Raw genomic sequence first — 15,841 nt, forward strand, 5'->3', positions numbered from 1 at the left:
TATTTTGGGGGACTAATAATTACATTTCTTTGCCTAATTTTGTTACTTAGATAAAACTAACATTCCCATAGGTTTCTTTACAGAAATCTATGAAATCTAAAATCTATAAATCTAGCTCTTGTTTCTCTTGTAAAACAAATTCCTGCTTTAATCCTGTCCAAAAAAAAAAAAAAAAAGTCTTCACTCTGAGTCCATTAGCTCTCCATCTGGAGGTGGATAACATATTCCATTGAATTCTCTGGAATTGTGGTGGATCCTTGTGTTGGTCAGAGTTGCTAAATCTTTCAGAATTTATCATTACAATGATGTTTTATGTATATTTCTGGTTCTGCTTCCACTCTCTTCCTTTGTATATGTTTCATATAGTATATATTTTTTTATTTTGTTAAAATGCAAGCTTCTTAAGGTCAGGTACTTCCATTGCTGCTGTTGTTTTGTTGTTGTTTTAGATCCTTAATCATGGAGTGCATTAGCCATGACATTAGAAATGCTTTGTAGTTGCTCAGTTTCAAGTGTGCCTTACTCTTCATGACTCCATCTGGAATTTTCTGAGATACTGGAATGGTTTGCTGGTTCCTTCTCCAGCTCACTTTACAGTTGAGGAAGCTGAGGCAAATGTGTGACTTGCCTAGGGTCACAAAAGTAGTAATTATTTGAGACCAGATTTCAGCTCAGAAATGTGAGTCTTCCTGATTCCATGCCTAACACTCTTTCCATTGTATCTCCCCACTGGTTGGTTGACTAGTTTTTACTCTACCCTCTGGTATACTATAAAATATATACATTTTTTTTTCCTTCTAGATGACAAGCTTCCAATAGTTAGAGATAGTAATTTATGCCTGCTCCACCTCTTGTCCATGATTAACATTCTCAGTTCTTTTAACCTTTCATCATGTGGAATGATTTTGTTGCTTCTTTTTGGATGCATGGCTCTAATATGAGTCCCATTTTACTAAGACCCCTTTGAAATGAGGTTCTCACAAGTATTGTCAGTGCTGCAGGTGTTACCTACCAAGGACACTGGGACTATTCTTTCCTGTTCCCTGTAGGCCTTGGTATTAATACAGCCTAAGCCTGGACTAGGTAACCTTGGCATATTGATTGATTCATGTTAGGAATGTAGTATCTCAAATCCCTATGTCATCTTCTCAGCAGTTGCAGTGTAACTTGTTCTATATATGTACTAAGTATAAGACTTTATTCTTTCTTGCTTTTAAAAAATATATATTTTTATTAATTTTATAAAATTTTTAGTTCTAAATTCTTTCCCTCCCTCCAGTCCTTCCTCTATCCATTGGGAATGCAAGCAATGTAATATATGATAACATATTGATAATATGCATATATGCAAACAATATAATATTCACATATATTTGCGTATATATGCAAATTTTTCATTTGCATTTCAGTTGTATCTGACTTTTGAGTTTTTTAAAAAGATATTGTATTTGTCATTTCCTTCTCTAGTTTATTTGACAAATGAGGAAACTGAGGCAAACAGGATTAAGTCACTTATCCAGGGTTATGTAGCTAGTGTATAAGGCCAGATTTGAATGCAAGAAGATGAGTCTTCCTGAATCCAGGCCCAGAACTCTATCCACTGCTCTACATAGCTGCCCTAGCATGAGAAACTTATTTCTATATTAGCTATGTTATAAAAAAAATTGCAAGAAAAATTAAGTGGAAATATAAATTCCCATCTGCACTTAAAGTTCATCAGTTCTCTCTTTGGATATGAATAGCATTTTTCATCATGAGTCCTGAAGAGTTGTAAATCATTGTATATAGAATAACTAAGTGTTTCACAGTTGAGCATCTTTACAATATTGCTGTTACTATAATGTTTTCTCCTGGTTCTGCTCACTTCAGTTTGCATCAACTCATATAAGTCTTCCCAGGTTTTTCTGAACCCATCCCCTTGTTATTTCTTATAGCACAATAGTTTTCTGTCGCAGTCATATACCACAGCTTTTTCAGCCGTTTCCCAAGTGATGGATATCCCCTCCATTTCCAATTCTTTGACATCATGAAAAGAATTGATGTGAATATTTTGTACACATAGATTCTTTTCCTTTTTCATGGATCTCTTTGGGATGCAGACCTAGTAATGGTATTGCTGGGGTTTGCATAGTTTTTTAGATTTTTGGGTATAATTCCAAATCACTTTCTAGAATAGCTGGATCAGTTAAATAAGTCTTTACTGATGTTTTCTGTTTCTCACAGCTTCATAGTTAGCCCAATATCTTTCCCTCTTCTCTTTCCATGCCAAAAAAAAAAAAAAACATTCCATAAAGCAAATAGTATTTTTAAGAGGAAAAAAAAGCAGCGCAACTGATAGATACATTTAAGAAGATTGAAAATATGTGCAATATGAAACATCTGTGGACTTCCCACCTCTGTAGAAAGTTAGGTTGAAAGTTTCTTCTTATTTCTCTTCATTCAAGTCCTACATGATCTTTATAATTTTCTTATATTCACTTTTAAATTTTTTTGGTGTGTGATTGTTCTTTCCATTTACATTGTTTTAGTAATTGTATATATTATTTTCTTCACTCTATCTGGCTTACTCCGCAACAGCTCATAATCAGTCTTTCCATACTTCTCTGTATTCATTATGCATATAATTTCTTATAATTTATCATAATCTTAATATTCCATTACATTCATGTACTACAATTTGTTTAAGCCATTCCCTAATTGATAGATACCTATTTTGTTTCCAATTCTTTGCTATCCAAAAATGAAGGAAGAAATATTTTGTTGTATATGGAGACTTTCTTCTTATCAGTACTTCCTTGTAATATGAGTTCAGTAATGGAGTCTCTGGTTTAAAAAAAATGGACATTTTAGTCACATATTTCTAAATTGCTTTCCAAAATGGCTGTTCCATTTTATAGCGGCACCAGCAATGTGTTAGTATGCCTATCATTTCATAATTCCACCAACGTTAGCTGTTGCCTTTTTTCATCATCTTTGCCAATTTCCATACTTTAAAGTAGAACCTCAGCATTGTTTTGATTTGTATTTTTCTTATAATTAGTGATTGTAGAGCATTCTATTCTATTCTGTAGAGTTATCTATTTTACCTTTTGTTATTGCCTCTATCTCTTCTTTGGTTAAAAATTTATCTCCCACTCATGACTGTGAAAGTTATGTGATCTATTTCTCTTTCAATTTTTGTATACTGTAATCTTTAATATTAAGATCATATATCAGTTTAGAATGAATTGTGGAATATAAGGTTTGATATAAGCCTAATTTTTGCCAGACTGCTTTACAGTTTTTGTCAAATAAAAAAAAATTCCCTGAGTAATTTATGACTTTATTTTTAATACATTTTATGTTTTTTCTTAATATATTTTATCTTCTATCTCTGTTTTCCTCACTTTCTTCTACTGCAAAATGAGAATAATGGAACCTACCTCTCAGAGTTGTGAGGATCAAATGAGATAATTTTTTAAAAAGTGTTTTGTGTCATATCTGATATACAATAGACATTTAGTGAATTTTTTTTACCTTCCTTTCCCCTTTATCAGTTACAGTCCATCTTTCCAATTCATTAGCATCTTTGAGGTTCCTTATTCTGTTATCCAAAGAATCAATTAGCTCTTTTGCATCTGTGTCTTTTCCAGATCTCATAATTATGTCATTTGAGTCATTGATTAAAAATATTTAACAGGAAAGTTCACCATGTTGAAGCAAGAAGATCATGACATTTCAAATCAGACAACTTAGATTCATATCCTCAATATCAGGATTAGGCCATAAGAAACAAGGAATGATAGTGTTTCAAAGAAGCTTGGGTAGTGTACTTAATCAGCTGTCCTTTGAAATTATGGCTGATCAATCTGTTGTCAGTTCACAAGTCTTTTTTTTTTAATTTGTGTGGTTCTTTTTTTTTTTAAACAGCATTGTTGCTATTTTATAAGTAGTACTCCTAATTCTGCTCACTTCTCTTTGCATCAATTCACACAGAAGTGAGCAGAACTAGTACTATTTATAAAATAACAACAATGCTGTTTAAAAAAAAAAAAGAACCACACAAATTTAAAAAAAAAAGACTTGTGAACTGACAACAGATTGATCAGCCATAATTTCAAAGGACAGCTGATTAAGTACACTCCCCAAGATCTGGACAGAGGAGTTACAGATTCAAACAAGAAAATTGAGACAGACAGTTTTACACATGGCCAGTGTGAGAATGTGTTTTACTTGAGTGTAGATATTATGATGGTTTAGTTTTTCTTCTTTCTCAAATGGGGAAAGGGAAGGTGAGCAGGAAAGAAAATAAATGTTTAATTCCAGTATAGTATTCCAGTAAATTCATATACTATAATTTGTTCAGTCATTCCACAATTAATGGGTACTCCCTTAGTTTCCAGTTCTAGTGACTGCAAAAAGAACAGCTACATTTATTTTTGTACATGTGGGTACTTCTCTCCTTACTCCCATTGGAGTGTAATCCTAAGAGCACCCATTTGCTTTTAAGTGTTTATAAGCCATTCATTTATTTAATAAATATTTGCAACTTTTTGCCTAAATTGAAATGTTTATCACATCTATGGTTTATACCTTTCTTTCTTTTGTCAAGATCAGAGCATCATCTTGTCTGTATTTGAGTCCAGCTTTCTCTCCTATTTTGTGCAGTTAAAGATTTTTGACACTGGTTTAATCATCATACCAAATTGTTTTAGTCCTTGGTAATATAATTCTCAGATTAGAGAGTTGGATTCATTTAAAGCAATTAGGTATAGTCTCTTGTTGAGTCTCACCTATCTTGGGTTTAAGTTCCTTCCCAGTTCTGTTAGATTTACTTTTCTAATTTGAATGCCATTTTCCTGGTGTAGAAGATCAAACAGCCAGACAACACTGTCATCTATAAACTTTAGGCCACCTGCCCTATTTATCCTTGTTTATATGACCCTTATGAAACATATTGTAAATGATGATGTAAAGTGTTCTCTCAATTGGAATTCCCTTTGCAGTCACATTGGTCTCTTTAGATGTCCTTCCTCTACTTTCTACCATTTTTTCCCTCATTGATATTGTCAGAATTTCATGTTTAGCACTTCCAATAGTTTTTGCCCTGTATTTCTTTTTGATGTCTCAGAAAATGTGCTTATATCAGGTGCTTATAGAAACTATGAAAAATATATATTCTACCAGTTTAAGTTCATGTGTTTGGGATATTCCCAGCATTCCTGTTCTTAGTTATTATATATTTTAAGATGGTATGGCATCTTTTTTCCATTATTCCAGTTATATCCACTTCACTTCCCAGGGCCTGTTCCTTTCAACTCTGAATCTGTGATTCTATTAACTTGTGCAAGTCAGAAGAGCATTTCTCCCTGATTTTACCTTACTAGGAGATGGAAGATAATACTTTTATATGGTGTCTTGCTTTTAGATTGATGGGGCTTTTTAAAAATGTCTTCAGAGCTAGAGTTCTCTGTTGATGATATATCTTTTATCTTTTCTAACTTGATGATAATTCATATTCTCCATTTGGTCAAGCAGCCTATATAGTACACTACTTCAATGTTATCATATCTCTGTCTCTCTCTGTCTCTGTCTCTTTCTCTTTCTGTCTTTCTTTGTTTCTGTCTTTGTATGTCTGTCTCTGTGTATCTCTCTTTTTCTCTGTCTCTTTCTCTCTCTCCCTCCCTCTCTTCTTCCCTCTCTCCCTTCCTTCCTTTTTCTTTTTCTCTTATTTTTTCTTTCTTTCTTCCTTCTTCCCAGTCTTTCTCTTTTCCTTTCTCAAATCTTCTCCACATGTCATTGTTTCATCCTTCTTCCTTTCTCAATTCTGAACTGACAGACAATAATGTATTTGCTCTTTTTAAATGCATATCATTCTACTTCCCTTGGACTCCACTTGCCTTATAATTTGCCAAACCAAAATACCTTCCTAAGTCACCATTCCACTTCCAAAAAAAAATGATGTTTCTTCTATTACATTACAAGCTCCTTGAAGGCAAGGAAATCTTAACTTTTGTATCTTGATCTCTAGGGCTAGGCGCAGTGCTTGACACATAGTGAGTACTTAATACATTCTTTGAAGAATACATCAATTCACTCATTTCCACACATGTATACTTTTTTCTTTATGTACAGTACTACTCCACCACTCCTTCAATTCAATTTTTCCCAGAAGCTCTAGTGCAAGCTTTTTTCATGGTGGTAAAGAAATGGAAACTATTAGAATACTCAGAAACTGAGAAAAGGCAGAACAAGTTGTTATGTATGAATGTATTGTATTGCATTGTGAGATAGGATGAAGGTGATGGTTTTGGAAAAACCTGAGTAGACTTGTATGAAGTGATACAAAGTGAAGTGAGCATCAGGAGAACAATTTGTACAATAACCATATCTTAAAGTTATTCAGTTGTGAAAGACTTAGTAACCATCACCAACACAATAGAATTAACCATAATTCCAGCATGATGCAACATGCTAGCTACTTCCAAATAAAAAACTCCTGAACTCAGTACTGATTGAAGCATGTGTATACACACACACACACACACACACACACACACACACACACACACACATCTGTTATATAGACATGGCTACTGCTAGAATTTGTTTTGTTTAATTATATTTGTGTTTGTGTATTATATGTGTGTATACATATGTGTGTGTATTTATATGCAATGAGCTATATTTTTCTTGATTTCTCACTGGATGGGGCAGGGGGAGGTGAGAAGGAATGAACTGAAAATAAAATGAAATTGAATATTTTTTTAAGTTTGACACATTCCTTGGAATGTCCCCAGTGGTGACTTTCTACTTTGTTCCTTTGAGGCAAGATTTGATTTTTAGAAATAAACAAAAGACATTCTCAACCGAGGTGGATGATCAAGCCAGATGAAAAATGAGCTGTGATTATTAACTAAAATAATGTTCTCTTCCTAGCTGTGTGACCCTAGGCAAGTCACTTAACCCCAATTCCCTCAGGGGAAAAAAAGAATGTTCTTTTAGGTCTTATAAATTGACTGTGATATATAAAAGAAAAAAAAAAGTGGAAGGAGTCTGCATAGTAGCAGTTTTAATGGGATATGTGTCCATAGCTATTTTGAAGGGAAAAAACTCACAAATCCTGTTTATTTAAGAAATCATCTTTGATTCATATCCACACCTTATTATGATTGTTTGACAGAAGAATATCTTTGAAATATATGTAGTTACTGCATATACATTTTTCTTCATTTGCAATTTAATGGGTGTTCTATTTCCTTATGATGGTCTCACCTATCCCTACCCTACCTTGTATGCTCTAACAAATAATCTAAAATATCAGACATCTTTTAGAAAAGTCATTGAAATTTCATTTTGGAATAAATCCTTAGGCTTAACTCTACTAGATTTGCTTTGTTAATCACATTTTCCTTAGGTTAATATTAAAATTCTATTTTTATTCCGTGAGTAAAAACCAAATGATTGTACAGGAGGCAGCCAAGATGTTTTCTGGGTTATAATTAAATAATCATTGTATGGATAATTGAGAGTTAATATTATTGAAATGCTAATTGGACTAAATATGTACTCCTTTTTGCATTAGAGAAATCCCCTGAGTTATACTGGTGACTGTGTTTCCCTTTCTTTATATCTCTGGCACATTGTTCAGTGCCTGGCTCATAGACCCTTCCAAATGTTTAAGGACTGATTGGATTTTTTCTGATAAATCAAATACTTAACTGTTTGTTCTCTGATCAGTATTCCTAAATGTGAGTTAAGCTCTTTCTTTTCCTTTCTTTGAAATATTGAATTTTTTCCCCTATTTCATTCTGCAGAGAAATGGTCAATGCATGGTTTGCTGAGCGAATTCATCATATCCCAGTCTGTAAGGAAGGAGTCAGAGGTCATACAGAGTCCTGCTCTTGTCCTACTCAACAGAATACCCATTCTGAGACCACTGCTGCCCCTGGCACTCCCACCAGGAAGATCTCAGCCTCAGAGTTTGACAGGCCACTCCGGCCCATTGTCGTCAAGGACGCTGAAGGAACCGTGAGCTTCCTTTGTGAATCAGAAAAGAAGGAACAGATGCCTCTGCAGCCCCCCAGGTTTGGTGCTGATACAGGAGATCAATGTTCAAGGCTCTTGGAGCTTGTGAAAGATATTTCTAGTCATTTGGATGTCACAGCGCTTTGTCACAAAATCTTCTTACACATCCATGGGCTGATCTCTGCTGATCGCTATTCCCTTTTTCTGGTCTGTGAGGACAGCTCCAATGACAAATTCCTCATCAGTCGCCTATTTGATGTTGCAGAAGGCTCCACTCTGGAAGAAGCTTCTAATAGCTGTATCCGCTTGGAGTGGAACAAGGGAATTGTGGGTCATGTGGCAGCTCTGGGGCAGCCCTTGAACATCAAAGATGCCTATGAGGTAATGAATGTCTACCTAAGATGGATGGGGGAAAGTGGGGAAATTGTTCTGTATTCTATTTCATTCAACAAATTCCATTCATCACCCACTCTGTGGATCTCTGTGTTCTAGGTGCCAGCAAGATATCACATGGGGAAAGGGGGAAGGCAAATAAATATAGTACCAAAAAAATTGAGGAGGGAGTTAAGTCCTAAGGCTTGGGGTGATTAGGAAAGGATTTGTGGAGGAGTTGGCACCTGGATTGAGCTTTGAAGGATTTGAACATGGAGACTCAGAGGGGGGGCAGCTAGGTGGCGCAGTGGATAGAGCACCAGTCTTGAATTCAGGAGGACCCGAGTTCAAATGTGGTCTCAGACACTTAATACTTCCTAGCTGTGTGACCCTGGGCAAGTCACTTAACCCCAGTCTCAGGAAAAAAAAAAAAAAAAAAGAGTTGAAGTCGGAGACTCAGAGGGGAAATATGGAGACCAGCTTCTGCAAATGCTAAGGTGGGAAATGGAAGATTGAGGGTGGAGCCAAGATGGCTGAGTAAAGGTAGAATTGAGTTCATGAAATAGTTAGGCTGATTGGACTGTTTAAAGATGAAAAGGAAGAAGACTCAGGTCAGATCTATTAATGAGAGTATTTCTGCTTCAAATCTCACTTGGCTTTCTGCCAAACACTTTCTTCTTCAATAGGGTTAATAGTCAATGAAGAAAAACTTTCATTTTTTAAAAAATTGAATTTTATCCTGTAAGACAGTGTTCTTCATGGCTTGACCTCAAGGGTTGGGGCATGTGATTAGCCAACCAGGAGGTAGGAAGATTACCAAAATGACTAGCTGAGGAGTTTGTCTCCAACATAACTACATCTCCCATCAATACTACTATCCCCCAGGTCATTTCACTGCAGATGGACTGATTTTGTGCCCTAGTTCGGTGAACAATTAAGTAACAGTTGCACTCCCATCATGCATTAGTAGGTGGGGAGAGAGTGTAACTCATAATCAGTAAATACAGATGGTTTGTGATCTACAGGGCTAACCTCATTACATATTTTCTTTTCTCCCAAATGTTTGCCTGTTCCAACCTGCTTATTACTGTTAGTGCCTCTAGTCTTCAAGTAACCTAGTTGCCAAATCTTAGTATTTTGAGACCTCTGTAGCATCTCTTACAACTGTTTCCTTCTTTCTACTCAAACATATCTTTCAAGCCCTCATGAGCTATTACATAGAGTATTGAAATAGCCTCCTAATAAGTCTCCCTGCATCTCAATCTCTGATTCACCCCCCACATAGTTAATCAAAGTGATTTTTCTAAAGCACAGGTCTGACATGCAATAAACTCTCACATCTCCTTATTGATTATGTTTCATTTTTATTTCCTCTTATAAAATTTTTGTCTAAGTTTTAGAATATATGCAGTGATTAGTACAACAGTCATTGTGTATAATTGCATATAGCAAATTTACGCATGTTGTATGCTTAGAAATGTTTTACTGAGAGCAGGGTGCTAGTGGTAAAAATTTGGAGGCCATTTGTATGGCAATTATTCATTTATGTGTTAGTGTGCAAGGAAAATGGAACAGACATGCTGGTAATCACTGATATTCTTTAGTTAGGAAATATGCAGAGAAAGAATTAAAATTCTTTTCAAGGACAGTTTGTTGGAAAGAGTGCCATGGTAGTATAACCAGAATTGTCCTTCATTGGCCTTAATGAATTCTTGTAGTCTGCTCTTGGGAACATCATCTCCCTCCAGTTCACTTTTTAGCAAAGACTTTAGGCTCTAGTTGTTATGAAGGGGATGGTTTCAGAGAAATCTGGTGAGACTTGTACAAACTAATGCAAAGTTAAGTGCAGAATCAGGGGAACAGTGTACACTATAATAGCAATATTGTAACAACAATCAATTGTAAAAGACTTAAGAACTGTGATCAATGCAGTGATGAACCATGAGTCCATGAAGAAGACATATCACACATCTCCTGCCAGATAGGGAAGGAGCTAAAACTGCAGAGATAAACAGACCTTTTTTGCTTATAGCTAATTTGAGCTTTGTTTTGCTGGATTTTGTGTTTATGATGGGCATTTTCTTTTTCTTTTTTTTTTTCTTTTTTCTTTTGTTCAATGGGAAAGGTTCCTGAGAGGGACAGAATACCAGTGAATGCATAAACAAATTCAATTTTAAACATAACAGGTTTAGACTGCATGATTTTTTGAGGTCCCTTTCAGCTCTATGTTCTGTGATTCTGTGATTTGTTTTGTTTTTAAATAAGTCCAGCCTAACAGAAACAAATAGAAGCAAGCAGAGATTTAAAGCTAAAGGACCATAGAGCAACTTAAAGGGAGGTCATCAAATCCAATCCCCTTCATTTTATAGATTAAATTACTAAAGCCCAGATGTCACACAGCTAGTAAATGTCTGAGGCAGGATTTGAATTTAAATTTGAATCCAGTTTTTCCTGACTTTAGACCCAGTCAACTGCACCAGGGATTCTAAATATCTTTGGTGTCATGGACCTCTTTGGTAGTCTGATAAAGACTATGATTTCCTCTCTAGAATAATGTTTTCAAGTAAAAGCTTTAATTTCTTAATATAGTGCTTTAAGTTTTACAAGGTACTTTACAAATATTATATTATATAATCCCCACAGCAGCTCTGTGTGGTAGCTGTTGTTATGATCCCCATTTTGCAGATGAGGCAGAAGTAATTTCCCTAAGGTGACACAGATAGTAAGTGACTGAGGCTAAATTTGAAATCAAGTATACCTGATTCCCAATCTAGTATTTTATTCATTGTGCCCATTATTTCCCTTTAAATTTTAAAATGTATGAAATAAAATATATAGGATTACCTCCTTTCCTCTACAAAAAAAAAATCTTCCCCTATTAGAATAAAGCTCCTTGACAGCAAAAACTATTTACTCATAAGTGTATTATTTTTAGTGGTTAGCACAGCTCCTGAGTAAACACCATAAATTGTTGATAAACTAAGGAAAGTAATTATATTGAAATAAAGGCATAGATATATTGAAGGGGAAAAAAAGAAGTTCATGATGGTCAGGTTAGGAACCTCTCTCTCTATGGTGATTCTATTTGCCATGGGATCTTGATGAAGTGAGCTTGCATTTATGGCATTGCCATTATGGATGCATTGTGGGATGTGACCATTAGACATTCCTATCAGGGAATGGTCTGAACATGCTTATTGTTCTGTAAACTCCTGCATGCCAGTGAAGTGATGATTTGCCAACTAGACTTGGCACAGGGCTTCTGGCTTTGATATCCTCATTCTTTATCTGTTTGCATGTAATTAGTATATTGTTTACATTGTAGAATTAGATAATGGCTTTTTACTCTGCCTTCAGCAGAAAATATTTAACTGCATAAAGGGCTTCTAACCTTGCCATAGGTTTCTGAATAGGTTTCTAATTAACCTTGGAATTGGTCGTTTGTAGGAATGGTTTTTAAGTTATTGAACCATGAACACTTCATGCCTCCCAGCCAAGATTGTTAGAGTCAGCATTTAAAAAGTTATAGTAGAAAGTATGCCTTTTCCTCATTTAGGAATAATAATAATAGGAACAACAAAAATAATTAATAACAATAGTGATAGCTATCATTTATATAGCACTTGAAGGTTTGCTAAGTAAACACTTGACAAATATTATCTCATTTAATCCTCACAACGACTCTAGGAGGTCACCAGTCCCATTTTTATCCTCATTTATTCCTCATTTCATCCTCAGATGAGAAAATTGAAACTCAGAGAAAGGGATCACACAGAAAATATCTGAGAGGGGCAGATACTTTTCTTTCTTTATATTTTACTAGAGGGACCCCGAAGTCAGAAGAACTTGAGTTCAAATTTGGCTTCAGACACTTAATACTAGCTGTGTGACCCTGGGCAAGTCAACTCTAGTTGCCTGAATCAAAACAAACAACAAAACAAAGAATGATACAAAACAGAACCTGTTTGAGGCTGAATTCAGATCTTTCTGAATCCAAGTCCAGAATTCTACGAACTGTACCAACTAACTCTAATATGAATGGGATACAGTAATGGAAGGTACTTTGGACCATGTAGAAATTACTGAAGGATATAGTGCCTCTAGCTGTGGAAAGGTGATGAGAGTACTAGGTTTTGGCTAGAGGCATATTGAGGATATATTATGTGCAAAGTACTGGGCTCTGAGAAAAATATCACGATTTATGTGACATGGGTCCTGCCCTAAAGGAACTTATAGTCTAGCAGGGGATAGTAAGTTAGGGATTAGACCTCAGAGTTTTGGAAACTCTATCCCCTAAGACAAGTCAGCACATTCTCTGCATCCTGTATCATTGTAGAGTAGTTAGGGGACTAGGAGGTCAAATGACTTGTCCAAAGTCATATAGCCTGCAGAAGTTTGGAGACTAGATTCAAACTCAGGGCTTTCTGTTTACAAGATTGGCTACACTATGCTGTCTCTCTAAGCTATCCATGCAAGGAAACATAATAAACATAATATGGAGTAGAATGCAAAAATGTCTAAGAGATACCAGATACTCCAATAGTTCACAGACTTGTAGACAGAGTCTCATTATCTATTCTGTTGTCTAGCAAAAGGAATTCCAATCCTATTGAATTGAAGAAACTCATTGAATTCCAGCTCAAGCTGAAAACCCAGGAGTTCCCTTCAGCTTGTAGCCAAAATTCCTATTATAAAAAAACCAAACTAAAATTCTCTCTTTGCAGAGGTTCCAAACATGCCATGCTATGCCATGCTAGACTATGCCATGTAAACCTCTGCCTGCTGGAATAATATTCTTTTCCAGTGTTATCCTCTTTTTATCCTCACCTATTTTCCTAACAAGACTTTATGCCTCTCTGTCAGGATTTCTAATACTTCCCAATCCCCATAATAAACCTCCTTTATCAATCTAGGTTTTCGGGTCTGTAAATTCCTTTACAGAGAACCTCTACACTGCCAGAAGGGAACTCTACATTGCCAGAAGGGAGTTCCCCAAAACTCACTCCCTTGTGCCAAATCCCAAGGGGGTGCAGGGGAGCCAAACCTCTCCATTGGGTTCCCTGAACCCCAAACCTGCCACTAGACCTTATCATTTAACTCCCTAACTACCAGAAACCCTAATTTCATTTTGGTTCCCTAAATCTAGACTTTATCATTTGGTTCCCTACTAAAGGGAATCCCAAAACCTAAACTTCATCACTATCACTCAGGGGTATGGTGGAGCCTAGTCCAAAGAGTACAGTAGTTTATGAGAAAGGAAGAGTTGGTTGGCCTGGGAGCTGCCTTTAAGGGAGGCTTTAAGAGGACAGAAGAGTACACACACACACACACACACACGACTGTGAGCTCTTTGAGACCAGGGACTTTTTGTTTTCCTGTGTATATTGTTGTTTTTATCCCCTGTATTTAGCAATCTTATTCTATGTACATTCATTTATATATCTATATACACATACACATATATATGAATATGCATACACATTCTTAAACATAAAATAAATAGTCAAACTTGAAGGAAAACACACAGGCTGTGCACTCAGTAGAGATGTCTGCTGCCACCATACCATGGATGCACTATACAGTCTGGCAATGATTTGAAACTCAGCTGGATGGCTTCCATCAACTTACAGTGTTAAAAAGGAATGTGGAAATGATTCATTAGTGTTGTTTTGAGTAGTTTATATGAACAGCTTCTAAGCAAATCCTAAGTTGACCTAAACAGTACCATGCTCAAGTGAAAGAGAAATATGTTATAAACAGTCTCTCTCTCTCTCTCTCTCTCTCTCTCTCTCTCTCTCTCTCTCTCTCTCTCTCTCTCTCTCTCTCTCTCTCTCTCTCTCTCTCTTTTTCTCTTCCCACTCCTCCTCCACCCCCAACACCTCATAGAATTTCAAACCAGAAATCCTGGCTCAGTTCCTCATTACTGATCTGACCTTGAGAGAGACACTACCTCCCTAAGTCTTTCTGGCTCTTGGGTAAAGTTAAGGGGGTTGGATAACACGACTTTGGAGTTCCCTTCAAGCTCTAAAAATGTTTTGATCTCATGATCCTATAAACATTTTTCTTCCGTGCTTGGAACTTAAACACAAATAAATGTCTTTGGGGGTTTGGGAACCAGGAAGTGGCAGAGACCATAAATTGTCTGATGTGAAAATCTAAATGATTAACATAACAAACCATTGAAAGTTGAGGTCTTTCTTGGCCTTAAAAAGCCAAATCTGGTAAAGATTGCAGGTAGTTACTATACATATAGATTGAAAAATAGATGGCATAATGTTAGTGATTTTCTCAAACATTGTGACTTGTGGTTGAGCTGAATTATTAAAAAATGTTGATATTTTAATTTGAGAATTTCATATAAAAAGTATCTTAAGAAAATCGGGATGTGTAGGTACATGTTGGTGTTGAGTCCATAAAGCTGATATAAGGTTTAGAATTGTTTTGTGAAAAAAATCATCCCCCCAAATGCATTTCTCCTATGAAATTTGACACCAGTATTATTCCAGAGGTGTGTGTGTGTGTGTGTGTGTGTGTGTGTGTGTGTGTGTGTGTGTGTATGAATGAATTATGGGAAAGCATGTGCTCCAGAAAAGAGCAATGGAGAGAGGAAATAGAGGATATATGTTCAGTATGTAGGAACTTTTTTCAAGTCGAATCTCTTTATTAAGAATTTTCCCTCTTACTTTTCAAATGTGATCAGAGTTCTAGAACTGAAGGGACCTTAAGAGTCATCATATCCAGCCCCTTCATTTTATATTTGAGGAGCCCAAGAAACAAAGAGTTGAAATCAGTCAACAAGTTTTATTAAGTGCCAGAGTCATACAACTACTAAATGGTTTAAGTGGACATAGAACCCGTCTTCTTGACCTTATCCATGGCACCATGTTTTCTCTTCAAAGAACTCTTGAAAATACTATCTATTTAAAAAAAGCCTTTGTATATATGGAGAGGTAATGTGTCATAGTTGGTGGAGAACTGGCCAGTTAAAGCTGGGTTCAAATCTTGCTTTTCTCACTGACGAGTTTTGGGACCTTTTGCAAATTACTTTCTCAGCCTTAGATCCCTCATCTGTAAAAGATACTATTTTAGTACCTACTTGCAGGGTCATTGTTAGGCTAAAATGAGATATCTGTAAAGTGTTATAGAAATGTCAGCTATTAGTATTATTATTAATTTTTCCCCAATGTGTTTTCCCCCACTGAATTTGCAACATGTGAGTCATTTTACACTGGATACTGCAGTCAGAAACTCAGAAATTTAACCTGATGTTTATCCTTAAGATACTTCTGTACTTAAAGGGCGATTAAGTTTTGGATATGGTCTTTCCATACTTAGAGGGCCTTCACTCCATATAAGTAGGTACTCCTTTTATCAATGATGATCCCTTTTCTTCTAGGACTTAGTAACTAGTGAGTGGTTTATCACCCAGGAGCCAATTGGAAATGGACTTCTCCAAATTAGC

The 15,841-nt window shown here is 35.9% G+C and overlaps 1 protein-coding gene across 5 annotated transcripts in view; it reads left to right on the top strand.

Moving 5' to 3' along the window:
* Nucleotides 1-15,841, top strand: part of PDE5A (phosphodiesterase 5A) — a 181,063-nt gene that overhangs the window by 32,202 nt on the left and 133,020 nt on the right. For all 5 annotated transcript variants that reach the window (XM_074276053.1, XM_074276054.1, XM_074276050.1 and 2 more), the window contains exon 2: nucleotides 7,797-8,388. In XM_074276053.1, coding sequence (XP_074132154.1) covers nucleotides 7,797-8,388 — 592 coding nt within the window. The remainder of the gene's footprint in view (nucleotides 1-7,796; nucleotides 8,389-15,841) is intronic.

The sequence above is a fragment of the Sminthopsis crassicaudata genome, chromosome 6, assembly GCF_048593235.1.
Source record: "Sminthopsis crassicaudata isolate SCR6 chromosome 6, ASM4859323v1, whole genome shotgun sequence".
Taxonomy (NCBI): Eukaryota; Metazoa; Chordata; class Mammalia; order Dasyuromorphia; family Dasyuridae; genus Sminthopsis; species Sminthopsis crassicaudata.